Source organism: Salvelinus alpinus, chromosome 23 (assembly GCF_045679555.1).
Source record: "Salvelinus alpinus chromosome 23, SLU_Salpinus.1, whole genome shotgun sequence".
NCBI lineage: Eukaryota > Metazoa > Chordata > Actinopteri > Salmoniformes > Salmonidae > Salvelinus > Salvelinus alpinus.
The window spans coordinates 22285922-22312332 of NC_092108.1; the positions used below are offsets into that span (position 1 = coordinate 22285922).

The window sequence follows — 26411 nt, forward strand, 5'->3', positions numbered from 1 at the left end:
GAGGTTGTGACGGATAGGCAAAGCAGAGCATTACTTTCACAAACAGACGCAGGGGACATGACTGTCAGTCTGTGACCATGTTGGTCACACCATCTGACAGGATTGGCAGGGTAGATGTTCATTATGTGCAATTTCAGGGCCACTTTTACACCGTTAAAGTGAAAGAGAAAAATAAATGGATTTACAGAAGAATTCACAAACAGACTCCTACAACAGACCCAGGAACATAATATGCCATTACTGAAAGAGTTTAATGCCTTTACAATGTCAATGTTTCCCTGCTAATATTGACACCTGCTATATTTGACAACGATCTGGGGTTGTCCTGACAACAGCCATCAACAAGGGATAAACATATTAGATTTACTCTGGAGGTGACAAGGAGAGGTTGTTTTTCTTCTTGTCTCCTCAATATAATATAACTATAACAATATAACTCAGTGCCATACGGTGACCTGTCTCTGGCCTCTGCCATCAAAATGTTGGCATTTAGCAATGGGCCTTGAGTGAACTTCCCTTCCATCAATCTCAATAAAACAGCAGAGGTTTATTTGATCTAATGTGTTTAGCATGTCACCAGACAGAAAGCTGAGGACAGGATCCTACTTTAGTTACCTTGTCATGTTCAAGTGAATCTGGTGTGTCAGATTTGGATCACACAGTTCTGATCTCATTCACAAAACAATGAACTGATTGCACCATGCACAATGAGAGTTCAATGCAGACATCACCAGTCACATGGGCAGAACAGGAAGCAATAGCTAGTCTAATGAGTAACTATGACAAGTGAACCGTACAGTAACTCTTCAGTGAGGAAAGATTCAGTCCTGGTCTGTAAGAGTAGGACACAAGCTAATGAGAGAGAGAGTGAGCAAGACACAGACCGCCAGCCAGCCAGTCAGCCACTATTAGCATTTAGCTAGCGTGTTCCTGATGCCAATGAACCAGAAACGTATTCAATTCAATTTCCAGCCCATGAGTCATTTGGGTACAACTATTAACCAAAGTCACGGCCATAGAGATTCCTTCCAGATGTCCCAGGCATAGACCGCGTTGCAGCGAATGTGAACACTGATTGATTCACAGTCTGTATCTCTTCGAGAGTTACTGGGTACTTCTGCCATCTGTGTACTCCTCTGTGTACTCCTTTAGTCAATGGTGCTACATGTTCACTTTATGAACTCATTTGTCTTCTGTCATTCAGAGCCAAACGGCCTCAATGAAGAGGTCATGTTACACACAGAGAGAGAAATCTTTCAAAACTGATAATAACTGATTGTGAAGTGTTTCCCCTGGAGTCTAAAACCATGACATATATGGCCACATAGTCATACTGCATACCAATATGCTATTATGTTAAGCCTATGTTAGCTTACGTTATTAGCATGTTATTACACCTTTTCTGTGGAATACTATACAGTGCTTTCATAACTTACTATGTACATGGCATGCCCCATATGAAGAACATGATCTCAACAGTCTAGTGGGGTAAAGGGCAGGTTTTGCGATTTGTGTATTCAGATCAGGTCAAATGGCTCCTATCTCTTTTTTTTCCAAAACATGTTTGCCTTTCCTAACTTGTCTGACAACTATGATTTTTTCTAATGGAAACCTTACAAGCTGTGTCTTGACAGAAATTGTTCTCCTTCAGGGAGTGAAAGAGCTTAAGTACATAGTAGGATAGTCTGGCCAGACTGTGCCTCATTATGTACTGTACGTATAGCGATACTCCAAACATACAAATGCTATCTTTATTCATCTTAATTGTTATTCATGTTGATACAATGTGTATCCACTATTGTACGTCTACAACACAGTGAGGAGAAAATAAATAACTCAAGAGCAAAATGTACCTGTTGATAAACGTGCACATTGACAACATTTCCACAACACTTCTGCAGTGGGCTAAGGCTCAATATTTGAATGATGGCAACACCATTTAGAGTACCTGCTTAATTCATTTCTACATGCCATCAGGAGAGCCAAGAGAATGTAAACTCCAGCCATCACTCAACAAGCCCTATGATATACAGTTGAAGTCGGAAGTTTACATACACTTATGTTGGAGTCATTAAAATTCGTTTTCAACCACTCCACACATTTCTTGTTAACAAACTATAGTTTTTGCAAGTCGGTTAGGACATCTACTGTGTGCATGACACAAGTAATTTTTCCAACAATTGTTTACAGACAGATTATTTCACTTATAATTCACTGTATCACAATTCCAGGGGGTCAGAAGTTTGCATATACTAAGTTGACCGTGCCTTTAAACAGCTTGGACATTTCCAGAAAATTATGTCATGGCTTTAGAAGCTTCTGATAGGCTATTTGACATCATTTGAGTCAATTTGAGGTGTACCTGTGGATGTATTTCAAGGCCTACCTTCAAACTCAGTGCCTCTTTGCTTGACATCATGGGAAAATCAAAAGAAAAATAATGGTAGACCTCCACACGTCTGGTTCATCCTTGGGAGCGATTTCCAAGCACCTTAAGGTACCACGTTCATCTGTACAAACAATAGTACGCAAGTATAAACACCATGGGACCACGCAGCCATCATACCGCTCAGGAAAGAGACGCGTTCTGTCTCCTAGAGATGAACGTACTTTGGTGCGAAAAGTGCAAATCAATCCCAGAACAACAGCAAAGGACCTTGTGAAGATGCTGGAGGAAACAGGTACAAAAGTATCTATATCCACAGTAAAACGAGTCCTATGTCAACATAACCTGAAAGGCCGCTCAGCAAGGAAGAAGCCACTGCTCCAAAACCGCCATAAAAAAGCCAGACTACGGTTTGCAACTGCACATGGGGACAAAGATCGTACTTTTTGGAGAAATGTCCTCTGGTCTGAAACAAACATAGAACTGCTTGGCTATAATGACCATTGTTATGTTTGGAGGAAAAAGGGGGAGGCTTGCAAGCCGAAGAACACCATCCCAACCGCGAAGCACGGGGGTGGCAGCATCATGTTGTGGGGGTGCTTTGCTGCATGAGGGACTTGTGCACTTCACAAAATAGATGGCATTATGAGGAAGGAAAATTATGTTGACGCAACATCTCAAGACATCAGTCAGGAAGTTAAAGCTTGGTCGCAAATGGGTCTTCCAAATGGACAATGACCCCAAGCATACTTACAAAGTTGTGGCAAAATGTCTTAAGGACAACAAAGTCAGGGTATTGGAGTGGCCATCACAAAGGCCTGACCTCAATCCTATAGAAAATTTGTGGGCAGAACTGAACAAGTGTGTGCGAGAAAAGAGGCCTACAAACCTGACTCAGTTACACCAGCTCTGTCAGGAGGAATGGGCCAAAATTCATCCAACTTATTGTGGGAAGCTTGTGGAAGGCTACCCAAAACATTTGACCCAAGTTAAACAATTTAAATGTGTGCTACCAAATACTAATTGAGTGTATGTAAACTTCTCATCCACTGGGAATGTGATGAAAGAAATATAAGCTGAAATAAATCATTCTCTCTACTATTATTCTGACATTTCACATTGTTAAAATAAAGTGGTGATCCTAACTGACCTAAGACAAGGAATTTTTACTTGGATTAAATGTCAGGAATTGTGAAAAACTGAGTTTAAATGTATTTGGCTAAGGTGTATGTAAACTTCCGACTTCAACTGTATTCCTGAAACGTAATAATATACAAACTTTACTGAACTTAGATATCGCTGGAGGAATAAAATAAGCGATGTTGCCCAGGAGATACAAAGTGGAACCGATTATTCATGAAGCTTGACAGTCTCAGTAAATGAAGTACCTGTTTTTAGAAAAAAATTATAATAATTCCTAGAGATTTGACAGATGTAAGCATCACACTCCTGAAGTCTGTAAGAACAAAAGAAACAACATCCGGGTGCTGAGTTATAGCCTTTGTAATGTACTGTTCACAGCAACTCAATTATGTTAGGCACAATGGTTGCTCATGGCATAACTCCAGACTGTTTGCTACCGGTTGTGCTAAACTATACATGGGTGTGCCAGTATTACTAATAACAACAGTGGTGAAACTCCACAGACAAAAACGTTGTCTTCATTTTCTCAATCGTATCACCATGACATGTTACATTCCTTAGTGGACAACACACACATCAGGAGCCTCAACCACTACTGTCACTATCACAGTCTCCTCAGTGTTAACTCTCCATAGAGCACAGATGCCTGGCTGGCTGCCTGCATGGCCCTGCGGCTATCCAAGACAAGAGTCAAATAAAATGTCATTCCTCAAAAGTGTCTGTGTGCTGTGACCTCTGTCTATCCATCCATCAGTCTGTCCATCTGTCTGCTTGCCTGTGTATCTATCTGAGACACAAAGAAATTCTGAAGCTGGAGAGAGGCAAGAGACAACACTGATCCTTTGGGCTACTGCTCTGCCTGCCTAGCTGTGACTAACTTCCACATGAAGGCATATTTTTATCCAGTTACCAAGAAGGCTGGGGGGAAAAGTGCGGATAGGAGGAGAGATTTGAGAAAAGGGAGAAACACTTCACGTCTTGCGAGAAGAAGCTACTGTGGCTCGTCTTCTGCATGTTTCCGCTCTGTGGCAGACCAGTGTACATTCAAATGCTATCACAGATGTGCTTTAATTCCAGTTAATATTTACAGGAGGAGCTGAGAGGAGGCTATCGGTATTAGGTTTTAAAACACTGATGGAAAGGATCATTTTACTTCTTAGAGCTATCCTCAACATGCACTATGGTGGTCATGTTACTTTGAATTGTGCTGCTGCATGTTGCATAACAAGCACATTGGAAGAGGTGTTAGACAAAGAAGGAGAACCAAAAACCGTACAGGCAAACTAGCTAAAGATCACTTTAAAGATCACTTTACCTCCATAACGTGACCTATAGGAAACCAAATGTCACACACTCACTCAGACGATGCTGAGTTTTGCATAGCCCAGTGTCACACACTGCAGCGTGAACTCATTTAACTCACTTAGAACAAAGGATGGAGTCAAAAACGAGAGTATTGTGCACATACAGTAGCACTCCAGAAACTGATCTTGCAAGATCTTTGGTCTGAAAGTAATTTTTCTGTTTCTAGGAACACAGGAGTTCACAGGTTCTGAGTAGGAATAATGGAAAGAGCTGCCCAACAACAATGTCTCAATATCTATGATCCTGAAACATAACAAACAAACAAAACTACAGGGTGTACATGGTAACAATGTAAGGTATATGTTAACAAGGAGGTATAGTTTGCAGTGTAGTGAGCTACTGCTGCTAGGTTTAGGTCTTACACATTAGAATGTAAGAGCATGTAGACCTGTGTTTTTCTATCGTGAACTGTTTTCAGAGGCTGTTTCTGTTTGAGGTGTTGGCCCAGCAACACACATGGAACATAACACCAACAGAAAAATAATAAAGTTCACTATTATCCTACGTGAGTTGGGATTCTTAATGCTGTTTGCTCAGCTTTGCTTTTTCCTGACACTCACTCATTCACTCACTCATACACTCCTCACTCACACACAGACATCGTCGACCGAGGCTTCAAACAAGGCTAATCTCACTCGTTACCTTGCCTTCTTCCTCCCTGCCTGTGCCTTTAACGGTGGAGTTTGTTTAGGCCTTTCTCTCCACCTGTCAACACTCCCCATTGCCCGTGACATTTACTTTATATACATTTTCCAATGCACATGGCTGAGTGAAAACGACTCATTACGCAGTGTGTGTGTGTGTGTGTGTGTGTGTGTGTGTGTGTGTGTGTGTGTGTGTGTGTGTGTGTGTGTGTGTGTGTGTGTGTGTGTGTGTGTGTGTGTGTGTGTGTGTGTGTGTGTGTGTGTGTGTGTGTGTGTGTGTGTGTGTGTGTGTGTGTGTGTGTGTGTGTAGCCACACATCCCTGGAGGACATAATTTATTCAGACTAAACTTTGCCGTCATCACCCTTCTGGCTTTGTGTCAGAGCACCTACCACGACCCTGTCCTGGACTGCTGCTGCACTGGTATATAATATGGCTGTTAATGTCACTCTTCATCTGGGGTTTATGAAGGGTTTATGAAAGGTTATTAAGGGTTACATGTGAAGGGGTAGTACAAGAACATTTAACATAATCAAATATTGGCAGCTTGATAATAACCTTGATATCACATAACCTTTGGCCTAATATTGATCATGCTAATGAGTATGTGATGAGTATGCAATGACTCATTCATTACAAACATATGCAAACATGCTGAGATGCTGGCGAGTCATTCACACTTCATAACATCAGTATGTCAGAAAGGCAGCTCAGTACAAAATCTGCAGTCACATGGGACTAATAAAAACACATGTTGTGCCACAGAGAGCTGCAGTGCAACTAACTGATTGCTCTGTAACAAATTTGCTCTTGCTGTTGTGAACTACTTCATGAGTAAGTGATGAACGTAAGACAAAAACTATTGATTTTTAGACCTCCAGATTGTTCATTAACAGTGTCAGGCTACGTTGGCTTTGATTGACATCTAGTGATGCTGAGTGAGAAAAACAATAACTGACCCCCCTACTCCAATCAGATCCATGCTTTTCCAGACTGCAAACAATTGGTGGTTTTGAGAGTTCCAATGGGCATTTGGGACATTACATATTACACTTGGCTGTAATATGAAAATACAGTATTACAATCCCCATAGCCAATGGCTATTCTGGTTGCACACACTGGCGGATTTACCATTAGACAGAAGAGGCCTCAGGCCTCACATCATTAAGGGGCCTTGTTAGCTGGGCATAATAAAACAATATATATTTGAATTTTTATTAATAATTTCTCTGCTTGAGAACCTCCATAATAAATAAGGCATAATAAATAAATAAATAAAAAATCCCCATCAAAATCCGAATGTTTTGTACCAAAGCTGACATGTCAGACAATAGAATAAACACATGTGGGAGTTAGTTTTCTGAGGAGCACAATAGTACAAATAACTGGGGCATATACTGTATGTTAAATAAAGCATACCCAGCCAACTTGACACAACTGTGGAAGCATTGGAGTCAACATGGGCCAGCATCCCTGTGGAACGCTTTCAACACCTTGTAGAGTCCATGCCCCCAACAAATTGAGGCTGTTATGCGGGGGGGGGGGGGACTTAATATTAGGAAGGTGTTATTAATGTATGGTATAGTCAGTGTGTATCAAACAGAGGCTACTGAAGGTTAGACAAATGTGCAGCTAGTGTGTACCCTTTCACCATCTCCATCCCACTTGACCAACAGGTGTGGGTGTGCATGTGTGTGTGCATACACTTGCATGTCTGCATTTGTGTGTGTTTGTGTGCGTCACGCACCTGCGCAGGCATGTGTTTCTACCTAAAGTCAACACCTTTAAGAGTCAAGAGTCAACCCTGGCTGAACCCTCCTGAACAGAAAAGCAAGAAACTACAGTTTCTCCATCAGTCTCAACTTAGTCTCAACTTGAAACTAAAGTCTCAACTTGAAACTAAAGTTTCTCCATCAGTCTCAACTTGAAACTAAAGTTTCTCAATCAGTCTCAACTTGAAACTACAGTTTCTCATTCAGTCTCAACTTGCTGGTTTTGTGGTCTGGTGTCTCTAAGGTCAACTCCCTCTCCCCTCTCTCCCTCCCTGTCTCTCCTCTCTCCCTCCCTGTCTCCCCTCTCTCCCTCCCTGTCTTTCCTCTCTCCCTCCCTGTCTTCCCTCTCTCCCTCCCTGTCTCCCTTCTCCCTCACTACCCCCTACCCCCACTACCCCCCTTACCCTCCTTTCTCCCCCTCCTCTTCCCCCCTTTCCCGCTGCCTCTCTCTCTGCTTTCCCTCTCCTATCCCTCCCTCCCCCCCCTCACGGGGCTGCTCTCCCCATTCCTCTCGCCCTCCTCACCCCTACCTACCCCCACAGGCCAATTTACTCTAAACGAATGCCAATCCCTCCAGCTGCTGGCTCAAAACAAAGCCTGTTCCCAGAGAAAACAAACCACCCAGCTGTCTTACGAAAGGTAACCCAAAACAATGGCATCCAACCAAACAGACAGACAGACAGACAGACAGACAGACAGACAGACAGACAGACAGACAGACAGACAGACAGACAGACAGACAGACAGACAGACAGACAGACAGACAGACAGACAGACAGACAGACAGACAGACAGACAGACAGACAGACAGACAGACAGACAGACAGACAGACAGACAGACAGACAGACAGACAGACAGACAGACAGACAGACAGACAGACAGACAGACAGACAGACAGACAGACATGTGAAAAGTGAGCAAGGCAAGCAGACAGAACCAGGTCCCATATTAAAAAAGCAGCCACCTGTCCATATAATGCTATATCAGCACTAAGACCTCTAAGACTCTTTGTAAATACAAGCCCTGGGGTAGTTCACCTTATCCCCTGTCTGTTAGGGACAAACTACCATGCTCACCTCAGAAAAGTATAAATGTGATCTAACCCTATCCAGACATTTTCGTCTTTTTAGCTTCTAGTCATGAAATCTATGCAGCCTACTCAATCACTTTTTATAGCTACTGTTTACAGGCCTCCTGGGCCATATACAGCGTTCCTCACTGAGTTCCCTGAATTCTTATCGGACCTTGTAGTCATAGCAGATAATATTCTAATTTTTTGTGATTTTAATATTCACATGGAAAAGTCCACAGACCCACTCCAAAAGGCTTTCGGAGCCATCATCGACTCAGTGGGTTTTGTCCAACATGTCTCTGGACCTACTCACTGCCACAGTCATACTCTGGACCTAGTTTTGTCCCATGGAATAAATGTTGTAGATCTTAATGTTTTTCCTCATAATCCTGGACTATCGGACCACCATATTATTACGTTTGCAATCGCAACAAATAATCTGCTCAGACCCCAACCAAGGAGCATCAAAAGTCGTGCTATAAATTCTCAGACAACACAAAGATTCCTTGATGCCCTTCCAGACTCCCTCTGCCTACCCAAGGACGTCAGAGGACAAAAATCAGTTAACCACCTAACTGAGGAACTCAATGTAACCTTGCGCAATACCCTAGATGCAGTTGCACCCCTAAAAACTAAAACCATTTGTCATAAGAAACTAGCTCCCTGGTATACAGAAAATGCCCGAGCTCTGAAGCAAGCTTCCAGAAAATTGGAACGGAAATGGCGCCACACCAAACTGGAAGTCTTCCGACTAGCTTGGAAAGACAGTACCGTGCAGTATCGAAGAGCCCTCACTGCTGCTCGATCATCCTATTTTTCCAACTTAATTGAGGAAAATAAGAACAATCCTACATTTCTTTTTGATACTGTCGCAAAGCTAACTAAAAAGCAGCATTCCCCAAGTGAGGATGGCTTTCACTTCAGCAGTAATAAATTCATGAACTTCTTTGAGGAAAAGATCATGATCATTAGAAAGAAAATTACGGACTCCTCCTAAATCTGCGTATTCCTCCAAAGCTCAGCTGTCCTGGGTCAGCACAACTCTGCCAGGACCTAGGATCAAGAGAGACACTCAAGTGTTTTAGTACTATATCTCTTGACACAATGATGAAAATAATCATGGCCTCTAAACCTTCAAGCTGAATACTGGACCCTATTCCAACTAAACTACTGAAAGAGCTGCTTCCTGTGCTTGGCCCTCCTATGTTGAACATAATAAACGGCTCTCTATCCACCGGATGTGTACCAAACTCACTAAAAGTGGCAGTAATAAAGCCTCTCTTGAAAAAGCCAAACCTTGACCCAGAAAATATAAAAAACTATCGGCCTATATCGAATCTTCCATTCCTCTCAAAAAAAAATGAAAAAGCTGTTGCGCAGCAACTCACTGCCTTCCTGAAGACAAACAATGTATACGAAATGCTTCAGTCGGGTTTTAGACCCCATCATAGCACTGAGACTGCACTTGTGAAGGTGGTAAATGCCCTTTTAATGGCGTCAGACCGAGGCTCTGCATCTGTCCTCGTGCTCCTAGACCTTAGTGCTGCCTTTGATATCATCGATCACCGCATTCTTTTGGAGAGATTGGAAACCCAAATTGGTCTACACGGACAAGTTCTGGCCTGGTTTAGATCTTATCTGTCGGAAAGATATCAGTTTGTCTCTGTGAATGGTTTGTCCTCTGACAAATCAACTGTACATTTCGGCGTTCCTCAAGGTTCCGTTTTAGGACCACTATTGTTTTCACTATATATTTTACCTCTTGAGGATGTCATTCGAAAACATAATGTTAACTTTCACTGCTATGCGAATGACACACAGCTGTACATTTCAATGAAACATGGTGAAGCCCCAAAATTGCCCTCGCTAGAAGCCTGTGTTTCAGACATAAGGAAGTGAATGGCTGAAAACTTTCTACTTTTAAACTCGGACAAAACAGAGATGCTTGTTCTAGGTCCCAAGAAACAAAGAGATCTTCTGTTGAATCTGACAATTAATCTTGATGGTTGTAAAGTCGTCTCAAATAAAACTGAAGGACCTCAGCGTTACTCTGGACCCTGATCTCTCTTTTGACGAACATATCAAGACATATCAGCTTTTTTCCATCTACAAAACATTGCAAAAATCTGAAACTTTCTGTCCAAAAATGATGCAGAAAAATGTATCCATGCTTTTGTTACTTCTAGGTTAGACTACTGCAATGCTCTACTTTCCGGCTACCCGGATAAAGCATTAAATAAACTTCAGTTAGTGCTAAATACGGCTGCTAGAATCCTGACTAGAACCAAAAAATTTGATCATATTACTCCAGTGCTAGCCTCCCTACACTGGCTTCCTGTTAAGGCAAGGGCTGATTTCAAGGTTTTACTGCTAACCTACAAAGCATTACATGGGCTTGCTCCTACCTATCTTTCCGATTTGGTCCTGCCGTACATACCTACACGTACGCTACGGTCACAAGACGCAGGCCTCCTAATTGTCCCTAGAATGTCTAAGCAAACAGCTGGAGGCAGGGCTTTCTCCTATAGATCTCAATACCCATGTGAGAGACGCAGACTCGGTCTCAACTTTTAAGTCTTTACTGAAGACTCATCTCTTCAGTGGGTCATATGATTGAGTGTAGTCTGGCCCAGGAGTGTGAAGGTGAACGGAAAGGCTCTGGAGCAACGGACCGCCCTTGCTGTCTCTGCCTGGCCGGTTCCCCTCTCTCCACTGGGATTCTCTGCCTCTAACCCTATTACAGGGGCTGAGTCACTGGCTTACTGGTGCTCTTTCATGCCGTCCCTAGGAGGGGTGCGTCACTTGAGTGGGTTGAGTCACTGACGTGATCTTCCTGTCTGGGTTGGCACCCCCCCTTAGGTTGTGCCGTGGCGGAGATCTTTGTGGGCTATACTCGGCCTTGTCTCAGGATGGTAAGTTGGTGGTTGAAGCTATCCCTCTAGTGGTGTGGGGGCTGTGCTTTGGCAAAGTGGGTGGGGTTATATCCTTCCTGTTTGGCCCTGTCGGGGGTATCATCGGATGTCTCCTGACCCCTCCTGTCTCAGCCTCCAGTATTTATGCTGCAGTAGTTTATGTGTCGGTGGGCTGGGGTCAGTTTGTTATATCTGGAGTACTTTTCCTGTCTTATCCGGTGTCCTGTGTGAATTTAAGTATGCTCTCTCTAATTTTCTCTTTCTTTCTCTCTTTCTTTCTCTCTCTAGGACCATGCCTCAGGACTACCTGGCATGATGACTCCTTTCTGTCCCCAGTCCACCTGGCCATGCTGCTGCTCCAGTTTCAACTGTTCTGCCTGCGGCTATGGAACCCTGACCTGTTCACCGGACGTGCTACCTGTCCCAGACCTGCTGTTTTCAACTCTCTAGAAACCGCAGGAGCGGTAGAGATACTCTTAATGATCGGCTATGAAAAGCCAACTGACATTTACTCCTGAGGTGCTGACTTGCTGCACCCTCAACAACTACAGTGATTATTATTATTTGACCATGCTGGTCATTTATGAACATTTGAACATCTTGGCCATGTTCTGTTATAATCTCCACCCGGCACAGCCAGAAGAGGACTGGCCACCACTCATAGCCTGGTTCCTCTCGGGAGTTCTAGGGAGTTTTTCCTAGCCACAGTGCTTCTACACCTGCATTGCTTGCTGTTTGGGGTTTTAGGCTGGGTTTTTGTACAGCACTTTGAGATATCAGCTGATGTAAGAAGGGCTATATAAATACATTTGATTTAATTTGATTTGATATTGTAAAGATAACAGGGGGAATTCTTAAAGAAAATCTGGTCTGGGTGTGACCTCTGGAGGGCCCAAGCCATCGTCCCACCTGGTGTCTCATGGACCAGGCCCTGCCAGAGGTAGTAGGGATGTCAGTGTGGTATTCTCCCTCTGGCCTGGCCTGAATCCAAGGCTGCTGCCTAGGCTATGTACTACTACTGACTGAACTGAAGCTCGAGTGAAAGAGAGAAAAACCAACATTCCAACTGTGGTATCCAAGTTATTGAAAATGTTTAGGTCCACATTTGATCTGTACTGGTGTAGATGACCTACGCATGGTTCATAACAACTTTACCAAGTCCACCACTGAACATTACTTTGTAATTGTTGTCATCGTACTTTGCATCATAATGCCCAAGTTGAGTCACAGTTCTGATATGTCCCATTTGGGAAGGTGACTAGAGGGACAGAGATGACATCATGCTTGGTCACATCCTGTATAGGTCAGCTGTTGAAGATAGGGGACTTCCCCCCCATCCCTCTCTCACCCCCCCCCCCCCCCCCCCCCCCCTAGGCATCATATCCTCCCAATTCGGAAAGGTTCATTTTTCAAACGATAATGACTTACTAAAATGTAAAGTTATATTGGTCTGTTTTAGCACAGAGAGGTTCTGTTATGTGTCCTGTAACTGTACAGTATCAATCTCAGGCCTTAAGAAGCAATAGCCATATAACTCAGTCCTCTCTCAACCAATGGCTGATCTTAGCTTTACCTCCTCAATAACCTTTTACTCTTTCCCCCATATCTGGCATAAATTCCAAGTGAAATGGAAACAGTGTCATTAAGTCTGTCAAAAGGAGGACATGCATCTCCATTCTCAACAGGGCATAGCTCTGCTCTTGCCTTTTGCCTCTTGCCTTCCTTCCACAGCCCTACTGTACAGCAGTCAGGACACACCCCCTACCAGAGTCATTATCAACCTAAACTATAGTCTTTAATCTAGAAAATGAAATACATCAGCAGATTCTTATTTCCCAATATTTTATTCCAAATGCTACCCTGATCTGAACTATTGGCTCTGTAGCCGTGGAGCGGTCTGTACTGTATGCATACAGTACGGGGTTGGTTGGGGAATGAGACCATGGAGCTTGGTAAGAGGTTTAACTGCAATGTGAGAACTCAAGGCTCCTAGGGTCAGCGGCTCAGTTGTAGTCACTGTGTGACTGGCACAGATTGGGCGCGCCACAACAGTGTCCACATGACTCCCCTGTTCTAGCAAACGCAATGGCACAGAGCAGCGCAGAGCACCCCTGTACCAGCACACTGACTGACCGACACACCTAACACGTTCAGCCACGGCACACATTCATACACACCCACCGCATTCACACACCATTCACACACCATTCACACACACACACGCTCACACGAGAATCAGACCACCACTATTTGGTAAGAAAGAAAGTGAACCAGTGTATTTTAAAAGTGTACTTTTTGATAATAGTCTGTACAATGGTTAATTGGTTATGCAGATTATAGATTTGTAACACACACATTTACTAATTTACTCTTACTGTACAATGAGCATTTCACTTCCAAGGGGTATCCAAGCATGTAAAGTCAAACCACTATCAGAAAAACAGTAGCTGTTTTCAACCATGCATTAGCAACTGAAAGACTGGCTAAGTTTAGTCATTATTAACGGTTATTTACAGTTCCTACTGAGAGATTGCAAGGTTTCCTTTCTTCTCTCTCGATCAGGGAATTCAAATAGAATTACTGAAAAGCCAGCAGAAGCTAAATTCAATACTCAAGCTGTAAAGCCAGTAAGGGTGGTAGTGGTACTGTATATTGTTTGCACTGCAGTCTTAAGTAGAACCATTAATGAATGAAGGAGATAACTACCGTCCTGTAGCTACACACTGGTTATAACATCAAGGTACTAACTCTTAGTTACAACTGGAAGAGATGTAATTTTGGCTCACTTTACATTAAGTACATCCACCTGGATTTAATCTAGTCATAATGAGATTCGTATGGTGTTCCATATGGGTAAGAATCATCATACACTGAGACTTTATCACCCAATAAATGAATTTACTTCATGATTCTGATTTATCACCCAATAAATTAATTTACGTTATGATTCTGACTTTGGTTTTTGCTAAACATTCCGAGACCTTAACTCTCGATTCTACATGTAGATTAATTTCTCAAGGACTTGTATTTGAATTCCAGCTCTATGGATCATAGACAACATGGGGTAATGTGTTGCTTTGTGCTACCTGCCTGTATGGCAAGACTGCATGTAACTGCATACGACCTCCTTGAACCCATCACGACCTGAAAATGAGGTAAGAAGAGTAGAACAGATGACTTTTCGAAGCCAGAATCCAAAGCAAGCATTTGTCAATCTGGCTCATCGTGGCTGGAGACAAGGGCCACACACACACACACACACACACACACACACACAGACACACATACACACAGGCGTTCTCCCAGAGACTTGGGTAAAAGAGGAAATTGGCCTGTGGTTAAGGACGGAAAACATATGACATGGCAATCCTGCTAATTAACGTCAGATCATCAATCCCAGACCACTAAAAGCATCATGATTCCATATTGGTTTTCCTGTTTTGCAAATTACCCTTGTCGAGGCTATGTCCCGAGCCCCATCTGTAAAGAACATCATGTGTCTAACTCTGTATACCTTCTCTTACCAATGAGAATTATTTTCCGTTCCATATCTGCGGACTACCCAGCCATGAAGTACACAGCTGACTGGTAAAGGCTGGATAGGAGCAGGAGCCACTCCCTCCTTTTAAAAGACAATATTTCTTAACTGTGGTCGGTCTCGGCATGCTGACGATACCAGAACCTTAAGCCCTTCGGATGTGAGTGGGCCAACACATATTTTAAAGACCTTCTCAAATGCAATAATGCCATGTAATCTTCAACAAATACAGTAAAACCATATCATTATACTGTACAGAGTGTATCCAGATTATCCACTACCCAGGCCACTGCAGACATCATCAACTAAAACCTTCACAACAAAGGTGTGTGTGAGTATGTAAACCTCCAAATGATTCAACTCTAAAAACTCTCTCATCTCACTCCAACAGGCAACATTTGGTAGAGGGACCATTTCCATGACAGACTGCCTTAACCTGCTATTCAAGAAGCAATTAAGTGGAATTAAGTCTTATTTCTACAGAACAATACAGCAAGGCCCTGCTGGGAGTCGGCTGAGTTGAATGACATTGGACAAGTCAGCATTTTGTACTTTACATTTATTTTGACCACAACTAATTTTTTTCTTGAATTTGTACTTAAGCGGTGTCCGGTGCCTTTAGATTTGGCTGTTTTCACATCTCATTTCCAACTCTCCTAAGGTTACACAAAGGGGTTAAAGGGTGCTGAATGAGACCCATCCTGGGCTCCAGAAAGAGGCTGCTCCCCCCTGTGGTGGCTATGGGCATAGCACTCCTTTCACCAGATGCTTCGTGGGAGGACATAGACCTAACTCTACACAGTGCAAACTCTAACTCATAAGACAAGCTTGAAACAATACTGTGCCAAACATACCAGGATGGACAAAAACACAAAGATAACAAAGATCTCTCTCTCTCGTTCTGTATTCACAAAGGGAATACGGGTGTTTAATCTAAGCCTCCAGCAGGTTTGTGTGGTGTGATCTCACCACTAGCCAGACTCCATGTGATCACAGCTAACCCCAAGCAGCCAGCGCTGAAAGAGAATCCTATCTTCTTGGCTCACGGTAAAGTGATACCCTTTGAGGTGTGGCTGCAGCCACAGGATATCCTCTGAAGTTGGGAAATCCCTCTATCCCAGGCAGGGAACGCTTCCCACCCTGCCTGCGCCCTGCCTGTGAGCTAGCCTAGTGTCAGGGCTAATCAGTGCTTAAGGCTTCTGTAATGAGAAGCCCGCCACCACTGTCTGCCTGCCTAGCCCCACGCCAACGCCAGCCCTGAGCCCACAGTCACACTTAATGACTGGTAATCACCCTGCATCTTTACACAAACCACTGGAATACCAGCAGCAGCACGCACATGAGGGGAGCAGGGGGAAGTGTTTACATGGAGACTGGCTGTTGAGCAGCCTATATCCTCTTGTTTCATCTCCATACAACACTGGAAGCACACCAACAGGAGTTTGAACCTGGTCTTCCGCCCACCACAACAGTGTTAGCCCGCTTAGCCAAAGCCTAAACATTAACATTAACGCTGGAGACTGTGGAGAAGCAGCACAGTGAGTATATTGAAGGCTACAAATGAATCTGCTTTGTTACGTTGTTTTAGGAATATTGCGACTTCCTCTTAATAATGTGGCTGAAAACAATGACCTTTGGAGCTGGAACTGAGGGCAGGGCACATAAGGCTGTCGAAGCAATAAACAACCCTATTAACACTCATTGTGATGCCTTAGTGCAGGGGTTCCCAACCTTTTCCCTCAGGGCCCCCGTTTTCACGTTTAAAAAATGTCACCCATACACACTATATTAAATACAACACCAGTTTAATTTTGTTGATTTGAGGAACTTAGAAAAATTGTTGTTTTGAATATAATGTCCTGCAATTCTACATATATACAGTAGTTTAACAAGACTCATGACACATTTTAGGTAGGCTATTTCATGATAATAATAATCATAATCATTTAGGGCTCCCGAGTAGCGCAGCAGTCTAAGGCACTGCATCTCAGTGCTAGAGACATCACTACAGACCCTGGTTTGATTCCAGGCTCTATCACAACCTCCCGTGATTGGGAGTCCCATAGGGCAGCGGACAATTGGCCCAGCGTTGTCCGGGTTAGGGTTTGGCCAGAGTAGGCCGTCATTGTAAATAAGAATTTGTTCTTAACTGACTTGCCTAGTTAAAAAAGGTTAGATAAAAAAAAGATATATAGATAATCATAATCATCATGGATAAGGAAAATAAAGTTGACACCAAATGTTATTCCACTACCAAATATGTTTTATGATGATAATTTATATGAACCCTTAATTTAATTATACATATTATCTTTTACAGAAAGTGATTAGATCAATTGATAGCGACAGTCACACATTGTATAAGATTACTTCCCAAGAAAATAACAATTTCTTCGACTCCTCGACTTTAGAAGGTCGTAGCTCAGCTTCTGAATGCCATAGAGACAAATCAAAGATATTCCCATGTGCATCAGAGTCACGTCTTCCTCTGGCATTTTACCGTTTGTTTCTAGCCTAAAGCATTGTGGATTAATGCATCGTTTTATATTGGTATAAACAATTGTGAATTGTAAAAAGAATTACATTTAAAAAATACATTTAATCCTCAAATCAAGGAAAGTCCCCCCCCCCACGAAACGTTGGCGCCCGCCAACGTTGGGAACCCCTGCCTTAGTGATTGGTAATTCACCATACATAGCGTAGCTGTGGGTATGATTCCTGTATATGCCGCAGCATGTAAACTAAATAAAAACAAATGTCTGTTTGAGTCAGTTTAGGGCTTGCATTGAATGCAGTTTACAAGACCACAAAATGCCTTTCTATGGGCCAAAAGTAGCATTTAAATGAATGAAGTTAGCTTGTTTAACAGCATTCTGCTTAAACGCCTCAAGGTGAACTCTTCAGCTGGGGTCAACTAAGTGAACAATCTCACTCCCTTCACTTCTCGAAAATACCACCCAACAAAGAATATTCCATCAAGGTTCAGTATTGTCTAAGCATGAGAATGAAACTGCAGCTAACTTCCCCAATGGTAAGCCTGAGCTGTGAGGGAGAAGCAGCACCTGCCACAACAGGCTCAACAGGGGAAAGTAAATGAGTGCTCACATTCTTGTGGTAAAGGATGACAATTTGAGTGGGTGCTTGACCACGCTAGGAATCCCACCCCACCTTCTGCCGCTGCAGACTACGGGCAACAGAGACGGTGTGTTTACTTTACACTTACGCTCCACCGCACTCGGGAAATTGGGTATGCAACATCGACCATCTATTTTGAGTAAATCAGTACCCAGGAAGAAGGCCGGAGGATGTGCTGTCCTCGTGCTCATGGCAGATATTTATTTGAACAAGTGTGTGTTAGTATGTATACTCCACTCAATGTCAGACATCCCAGGTGTGTGTTGTGTGTGTGTGTGTGTGTGCGTGCGTGCGTGCGTGCGTGCGTGTGTATGTATGTGCGTGCGTGCGTGCTGTCTGTCTGTCTGTCTGTCTGCGTGCGTGCGTGCGTGCGTGCGTGCGTGCGTGCGTGCGTGCGTGTATGTCATTCATGCCCAACCAGGCAGGGAGTCTGCAGGGCTAGTCGGCACTGTCTGAATGGAGGACGGAGGCCAGCGGGCTGATCAGAACAGACTTCCTTCGCTGTAGGAAGTGGGTATTGAACTCAGTAGGGGGCAGACGTGCTCCCTTCTGAGATGATGCCTGGAGAGGATAAAACACGCTCAGTAAGGGACTTGGAAACAGTGGACTCTTGTGTGTGTGTGTTTGTGTTTGTGTGTGTGTTTTGCTGTGTGTGTGTGTGTGTGTGTGTGTGTGTGTGTGTGTGTGTGTGTGTGTGTGTGTGTGTGTGTGTGTGTGTGTGTGTGTGTGTGTGTGTGTGTGTGTGTGTGTGTGTGTGTGTGTGTTGTGCTGTGTGTGTGTGTGTGTGTGTTTTGCTGTGTGTGTGTGTGTGTGTTTTGCTGTGTGTGTGTGTGTGTGTGTGTGTGTGTGTGTGTGTGTGTGTGTGTGTGTGTGTGTGTGTGTGTGTGTGTGTGTGTGTGTGTGTGTGTGTGTGTGTGTGTGTGTGTGTGTGTGTGTGTGTGTGTGTGTGTGTGTGTGTGTGTGTGTGTGTGTGTGTGTGTGTGTGTGTGTGTGTGTGTTTTGTTGTGTGTGTGTGTGTGTGTGTGTGTGTGTGTGTGTGTGTGTGTGTGTGTGTGTGTGTGTGTGTGTGTGTGTGTGTGTGTGTGTGTGTGTGTGTGTGTGTGTGTGTGTGTGTGTGTGTGTGTGTGTGTGTGTGTGTGTGTGTGTGTGTGTGTGTGTGTGTGTGTGTGTGTGTGTGTGTGTGTGTGTGTGTGTGTGTGTGTTTTGCTGTGTGTGTGTGTGTGTGTGTTTTGCTGTGTGTGTGTGTGTGTTTTGCTGTGTGTGTGTGTGTGTGTGTGTGTGTGCGTTTGTGCGTGCAGGCATGTGGGCATGTGTGTTGCACTGAGTGTCAGTGGTGTCCGGTTTCTGGGTAGTCGGTTTGGCTTTGGGGCAGTATCAGAAACATTTTCTGTGTATCTATGTCACCTATGTCATCTGTTTGTCTCATGTTCTCTGGTTTAAAGGATAAATCATTCACTGACACTCATCTCATTCATACTATCATCGCATCCTCACACCAAATGACCCTTTGTGCTTCAATCTTATTACATGCAACTGGTTAGTTATTGAGGGCCAATGGTAATGTTGTTGGATGGTTATGATCTACCACTATGTCTCTATACCTCAAAAGCTCACTTGACATGTGACTTTTAGCGATGATGTGGTTTCTATACCACTGGGCTGCTGAACAACTCTCACATGTATCATTTTCAAGACAGCATAACAGTCCAGCCTGAACTAGCATAGGTCTAAACTTTACAGTAAGAACACAAAGTAATACTTTACAGTAAGAACACTAAGTAATGACAGTTACCCTAACATTAGGGGTTACTTATGTTTATTATCTGTAATAACATGTCGGATTTATGGTGATAGTAACTTCCTCTAACAACATACTGTACCGGTCAGGGGACATAACCTTTTCAGGAGTGACACATTAGACCTAAACGGACACTCCTATCATATCACACAACCTCTAGCAATGCAAACCACGATCGTGATCCAAAAAGTAATTATTTCCAAACAGCGCTATTCCTTCCTTCCACCCTAGTCCGCTTTGTCCGGTCCTTCCTAATTTATTGGTTTCCTTATATGAGATCTGAGAGAAGGTTAGACCCAATTCAGCGGCCCCTGAGGCATAACAAACCAGTTTACAGCTTCATAATGTCCAACGGGTCCTGGAGGGCCCCTCCCATCCCTGTGTCCCCCCACTGGTTCACAGCTAAACAATGCCCTTATCTTATATAGGCGACAGGTAGCCTAGTGGTTAGAGCATTGGGCCAGTAACCGAAATGTCGCTGGTTCGAATACCCAAGATGAAGAACCTGTTGATGTGCTCTTGAGCAAGGCACCTTGATCCTCATTTATTTCAGGGGTGCCGTACTATCGCTGACCCTATAAAATAACACACTTCACTGCACCTATCTTCTGTATATGACAATAAAACATATATATTTATTTGATACCCCTGGAACTATACTGCTGGTGTTATCACTCACTCTAATCACTCTACAATTTGTTAAATAAAGGTTATAAAGCCCAGTTAAAGATTCAATTAAAATACAATTAAACCAGCCAAAATATGTCCGTGCTGCCATGAGTCCACATTTGTTTGTGTGAATGACTCAAATCAACTTCATGAGAACTATTGTTTGCAACACAAGGTGGTGGTGATTACTTCTGTCATCAACAATCTATTGTCTGTATATTTTAGACAGAATGTGACTGGAATGATATGGTGTTCGTGGTAGAATAAATGATCCCTAAAAATAATATTACGATTCTGACTGAACTCTCATAGTTGCTGTAAGGTTGCAGTTGCCACTGAGAATAGATTAGTGATATATAAACCACCAACTGGGAAGGAACTTTCTGTTATAACATATCCAAGCTACAACATGCCTGCTGTAGGCTATTTGTATCCTTCACACAAGAGATTTGAAGGTGATATTACATTTTTTTTTTTTGCTATCTATAGGTTAATGGTCTTCCAAGGAAGTCTGAATCCTAATTAATGAAATTCATCAGAAAAGACAAAGGCTGCCAGTAGACTCGATATATTGAGGTGGTCATAGCAGGTTACACCTAAAAACGAAGGCGTTCCCTGGGAATAACGTGTTTAATTGTTCATTATTAAATAAATAAAATACTGTCCTTGATATGATAGTATCTCATGAGATTGGGAAACGAACTGTAAATTCTGGACACATTCTTTCAAACTGTTTCTAAACTTAGTGGGAGCGCGAACCATATGCCAGAATTTTCTCTATATCGATGTTAATGCTAGACGGGGGATTTTCTATGCAAGCTGTACAGACGTTTCAGACACCGGTTAAGTGAGCTGCATTGCTTTATTGTAACCAGCTGTCGCGACTGAAGCCTTCACTCACCTTTCGCCCCATGTATGTTTTCAGAGCCGACTTCAACAAAATAATCACACCACTCTGCTACTTTTCATTCAAATATGCCTGATAGGCCTATCAATGGCTTAGCGTAGGATACCTGTCAGAAGACTAATCGCTGTCTAAACCTGCCCAGAGACAGCTGATATTGGTTATTTTACTGTAGATAATCCCAACTCCTACTCCCCTTAAAAATATATATGCTACAGCATATTACCCACCCCAAAACCTTCGGTAGTTTGAGCTATTACAACGGTCTGTAAACCCACTGCAATGCCGACTAATTAATCTCATCTACCTGCTCTCACCACCCACAGTGACAGCCTACTCCGCTACCTAAGTGTCTCTGAACTGACAGTTCTGTGCAACAATGTTGCGGATACTTGAAACAAATCACAATATAGCTACAAGGACACCATGCAGTAAGCAGCCTAGATCCTAACCTATTAATTTGCACCACGTTTGATATTACTAGAGGACACATCAACAGGGATGAATGTGAGTGCCATTCTTATTAATGTATGCCATATTTACGCGATACGAAAGTTGAAACAATTGAATGAACCGTATGCTAATATAAGTACAGCAATTTATCCGCCCTATCAAAGTTGCTCTAAGAGCGCATGATATCTCGTAATAAACTCTAATCAATGACAGTGTCATGAACATGTGGATGGATACAGTGCCTACCCGAAATAAGCTGTTGTCGGTCCGGGCAAATTGAAAAGGTACACTATAACTGTGAACGATAACCATCCCAGGAGTAGGTGTCCATCCAGCATTTTGCTGCGGCTCCAGGGCAGATCATTTCGTTTCTCCTGAGTAGCTGTGTAAAATCCCTTGTTGTACGTTCGGCACTTCTTATAGAGAGAGGACATTTGCGCTCCTCCCATTAGCGGAGAGCAAATCTGAGTGAGGGAGTTGATGTGTGTGTGTGTGTGTGTGTGTGTGCGTGTGTGTGTGTGTGTGTGTGTGTGTGTGAGAGAGAGAGAGAGAGAGAGAGAGAGAGAGAGAGAGAGAGAGAGAGAGAGAGAGAGAGAGAGAGAGAGAGAGAGAGAGAATTGTGAACTGTTTGTTATTATAAATATAAATTACTTTCAATATTTTAAGTATCACTGATGTTGTCAAATTCGCGCGCACGCACCCGCGCGCGCACACACACACAGCCTACCTTGACAGATTGATCATTTACATTTACATTTAAGTCATTTAGCAGACGCTCTTATCCAGAGCGACTTACAAATTGACCTGTTAAAAGTTTTTGTTATAAGCCAAAAAATTGTCAAGAACATGTTTATATTTTTTGATGAACATGTTTTGATGCCATTATATAGATATATAATTGTAGAATAATAGTGAAGACATCAAAACTATGAAATAACACATATGGAATCATGTAGTTACCAAAAAAGTGTTAAACAAATCAAAATATATTTGAGATTATTCAAAGTAGCCACCCTTTGCCTTGTTGACAGCTTTGCACAATCTTGTCATTCTCTCAAGCAGCTTCATGAGGTAGTCACTTTGAATGCATTTCAATTAACAGATTAACAGATGTTCAAAGTTAATTTGTGCAAATTTCTTGCCTTCTTAATGCGCCTGCCTGACCACTCTGCCTGCCCCTGACACTGAGCCTGCCTGCCGCCCGGTACCGTTACCCCACCTCTGGTTTACTGACCCCTGCCTGTCTATTGCCTGCCCCTGACACTGAGCCTGCCTGCCGCCCGGTACCGTTGCCCCACCTCTGGTTTACTGACCCCTGCCAGTCTATTGCCTGCCCCTGTTGGAATATTAAACGTTTGTTTATTCGACGTGGTCTGCATCTTGGTCTTACCTTCATACCTGATAGTACGAACTGGCCATGACTGACCAAGCAGACCCGGACCAGCTGAGCAACACCATCTCCTCCCAAGGATCCTCCATTGGTAGGCACGAGGAATTCTTCATTGGCTGACAGAGGGGGTCCAAACGTTGTCTGAGTACCATGACCGGGCATTGGACATGCTGCTGGAGCAATTCCGCGTGTCGTCTGAGGGGCAGCCTGCCATGGTGGTAACCCCACCGCCTCTCAGCAACTCTGCGGTTAGCAGCGCTGCCCCACCTGCCACTCCACCTTCTCGGGAGCCCCAGTTACCTACTCCGGAATGCTTTAAAGAGAGCTGAGCACTTGTCAGGCGTTTCTAGCTCAGTGTGCCCTCACCTGGGCTTCCGCCGTATGGGAACAGCAGTCAGCCATTTGCACAAGCCTGGAGGGGTTCGTGGGAGAGGTGAGGAAGTTCTTTGGTGCCCCAAGAGAAGCTGCCCGGAAGCAAATCCCCCCGGCAAGACGCCCGCACTGTGGCCGACTATGCGGTGGATTTCTGTACGTTGGCAGCGGAGAGTGAGTGTAACCCAGAAGCACTGTTTGATATGTTCCTGCACAGCGTCTCGGGGGAAAGGTTAAGGACGAGCTTGCGGCTCGGGAGTTCCACAGATTTTGACTCCCTCATCACTTTGACCATCCTCATCGATGGGCGATTGCGACAGATGGAGAGGAAATTCGATTTCACTCACACGTCCAGGGATTCCACCTCCCCTCCGAGTCATTCCGGATGTCCCAGACGGTCCTGTGACCGAGAGCACCTGAGATTTCCCAACCTTCCTCGAGAGTCACCGAGGAGGGCCAAGGCACTGTTTCCGAGCCCATGCAACTAGGCAGGGCTGGGCTTCCGTCAGCGGAATGGCAACACTGGATCAGCACAAGGAGCTGTCTATATTGCGGGACTTTTGGTCATTTTGTGTCCTCTTGCCCAGTAAAATACCAGGCTCACCGGTAGGAGCAAGTTCTCTGGTGGGCCATATAGGGAACTTTTCTGCTTCCCTTTCTCGCACTCCTTTTCATGTCATTCTGCTGTGGGGAAACCAGTCCAAATCTCTCTGGGTCCTCATTGACTCTGGGGCCAATGAGAACGTTTTGGATGCCACACTGGCTTCCGAGCTGAACATCCCCACTCAGCCCCTCTCCATTCCCGTGGATGTTAGAGCATTGGACGGGCACTCTACAGGTCGGAACACCCATAACACCACTCTCATCAACCTACGGGTGTCAGGGAATCATAGCGAGACCTGCTCATCAAGTCCCCCCAGATCCCTGTGGTTTTGGGATTCTCCTGGCTCCAGCGATCCAACCCACTCATCACCTGGTCTACGGGTGCCATCATGAGCTGGAGTACGTTCTGCCATGGCCATTGTCTGAAGTCGGCGCAACCTGCCCCGGGACGTCTTCCTGGTCCTCGGAGGTGGTTATGGATCTCTCCTCCATTCCCGCGGAGTACCAGGATTTCGGGGAGGTGTTCAGAAAGTCCCGGGCCACTTCCCTTCCGCTGCACCGCCCCTATGACTGCGGGATTGACATTCTCCCTAGCACCACGCCTCCCCTGGGGCGTCTATACTCGCCGTCAGGACCTGAAACCAAGGCTATGGAGGACTACATTGGGGACTCCCTAGCTAATGGATTTATTGGCTACCACCCAGGAGCCCGAGACCATCCTTCCCACCTCGTGCCTGGTAACGTCACTCAGCTGGGGTATTGGGAAACAGGTTTGGAAAGCGCAGCGGTCCCAGCCGAACCCTGGGGAGTGAGCCCATTCCTCCAGGCTTGCCTGCCACCCGGGCTCCCGGCAGACCCTGGTCTTTCTGCGACAACGCTTTTGGTGGACTACCATGGGTCCGGACATCGTCGTCTTTGTCGGCGCCTGCACAGTCTGTGCACAGAACAAGACCCCTCGACAAGCTCCGGCTGGCCTCCTCCAACCTCTGTCCATCCCTCATCGCCCTTGGTCTCTCATCTCCCTAGACTTTGTCACAGGGCTCCCCTCGTCTGACGGCAGTACCGCCATCCTGACCATGGTGGATCGCTTTTCCAAGGCCGCCCACTTCATTCCTCTCCCCAAGTTACCCTCTGCCAAGGAGACGGCCCAGCTCATGGTGCGTCACGTCTTCCGGATCCATGGTCTGCCCATGGACTTGGTCTCCGACCGCGGTCCTGAGTTCTCATCCCGGTTCTGGAAGGCGTTCTGCACCCTCAATGGGTCGTTGGCCAGCCTGTCCCATGGGTTCCAATCCCAGTCTAACGGCCAGTCGGAGCGAGCCAACCAGGACCTTGAGACCACCCTGCACTACCTGATCTCCGCCAACCCCACCACCTGGAGCCAGCAGCTGGTGTGGGTGGAATACATCCTCAACACCCTCAACACCTGCTCTGCCACGGGCCTATCACCGTTTGAGTGTTCCCTGGGGTATCAGCCCCTCCTTAAGACTACCTCCAGGTATCGATGACAAGCGGATCGCCATCAGACCCCGGCTCCCCGGTATCGTCTCGGGAAGAAGGTAAGTGTTTCCACCCAGGATCTGCCCCTCCAGGTGGAATCCCGCAAACTCTCCCCCCAGTTTATCGTCCCATTCCCCATCTCCAAGGTCATTAGCCCCTCTGCTGTTCATCTTCTGTTGCCCCGTACCCATTGTATACATCCCACCTTTCATGTGTCCAGAGTCAAACCCATGTCTCACAGCCCTTTGTCTCTCATTTCCTCAGCTCCTGCTTTTTCAAGTCTCTCTTTTCTCACCCTCCTGGTTTTGACCCTTGCTTGTCCTGACTCCGAGCCTGCCTGCCTGACCACTCTGCCTGCCCCTGACTCTGAACCTGCCTGCCGACCTGTACCTTTGCCCCCTTCTGGATTACCGACCTCTGCCTTACCCTGAGCCTGCCTGCCGCCCGGTACCGTTGCCCGACCTCTGGTTTACTGACCCCTGCCTGCCTTGACCTGTCTATTGCCTGCCCCTGTTGGAAAATGAAATTGATTATTGATTATTCGACATGGTCCGCATCTGGGTCTTACCTTCATACCTGATAAACAGACACATCTCAACATCAACTGTGAGTGAATCAGGCCTTCATGGTTGAATTCCGGCAAAGACACCAATAAGAAGAAGAGACTTTATTGGGCCAAGAAACACAAGCAATGGACATTAGACCGGTGGAAATCTGTCCTTAGGTCTGATGACTCTAAATTTGAGATTTTTGGT

At 44.7% G+C, this 26411-nt stretch overlaps 1 protein-coding gene across 1 annotated transcript in view; it reads right to left on the reverse strand.

Annotated features, from left to right (window-relative positions):
* The window catches only part of wnt9a (wingless-type MMTV integration site family, member 9A), a 30399-nt gene extending 8159 nt beyond the window's left edge, over window positions 1-22240 (reverse strand). Inside the window, exon 1 of the mRNA XM_071361539.1 lies at window positions 22038-22240. Within this exon, the coding sequence (XP_071217640.1) occupies window positions 22038-22240 (203 nt within the window). The remainder of the gene's footprint in view (window positions 1-22037) is intronic.
* Between the last annotated feature and the right edge of the window lie 4171 nt (window positions 22241-26411).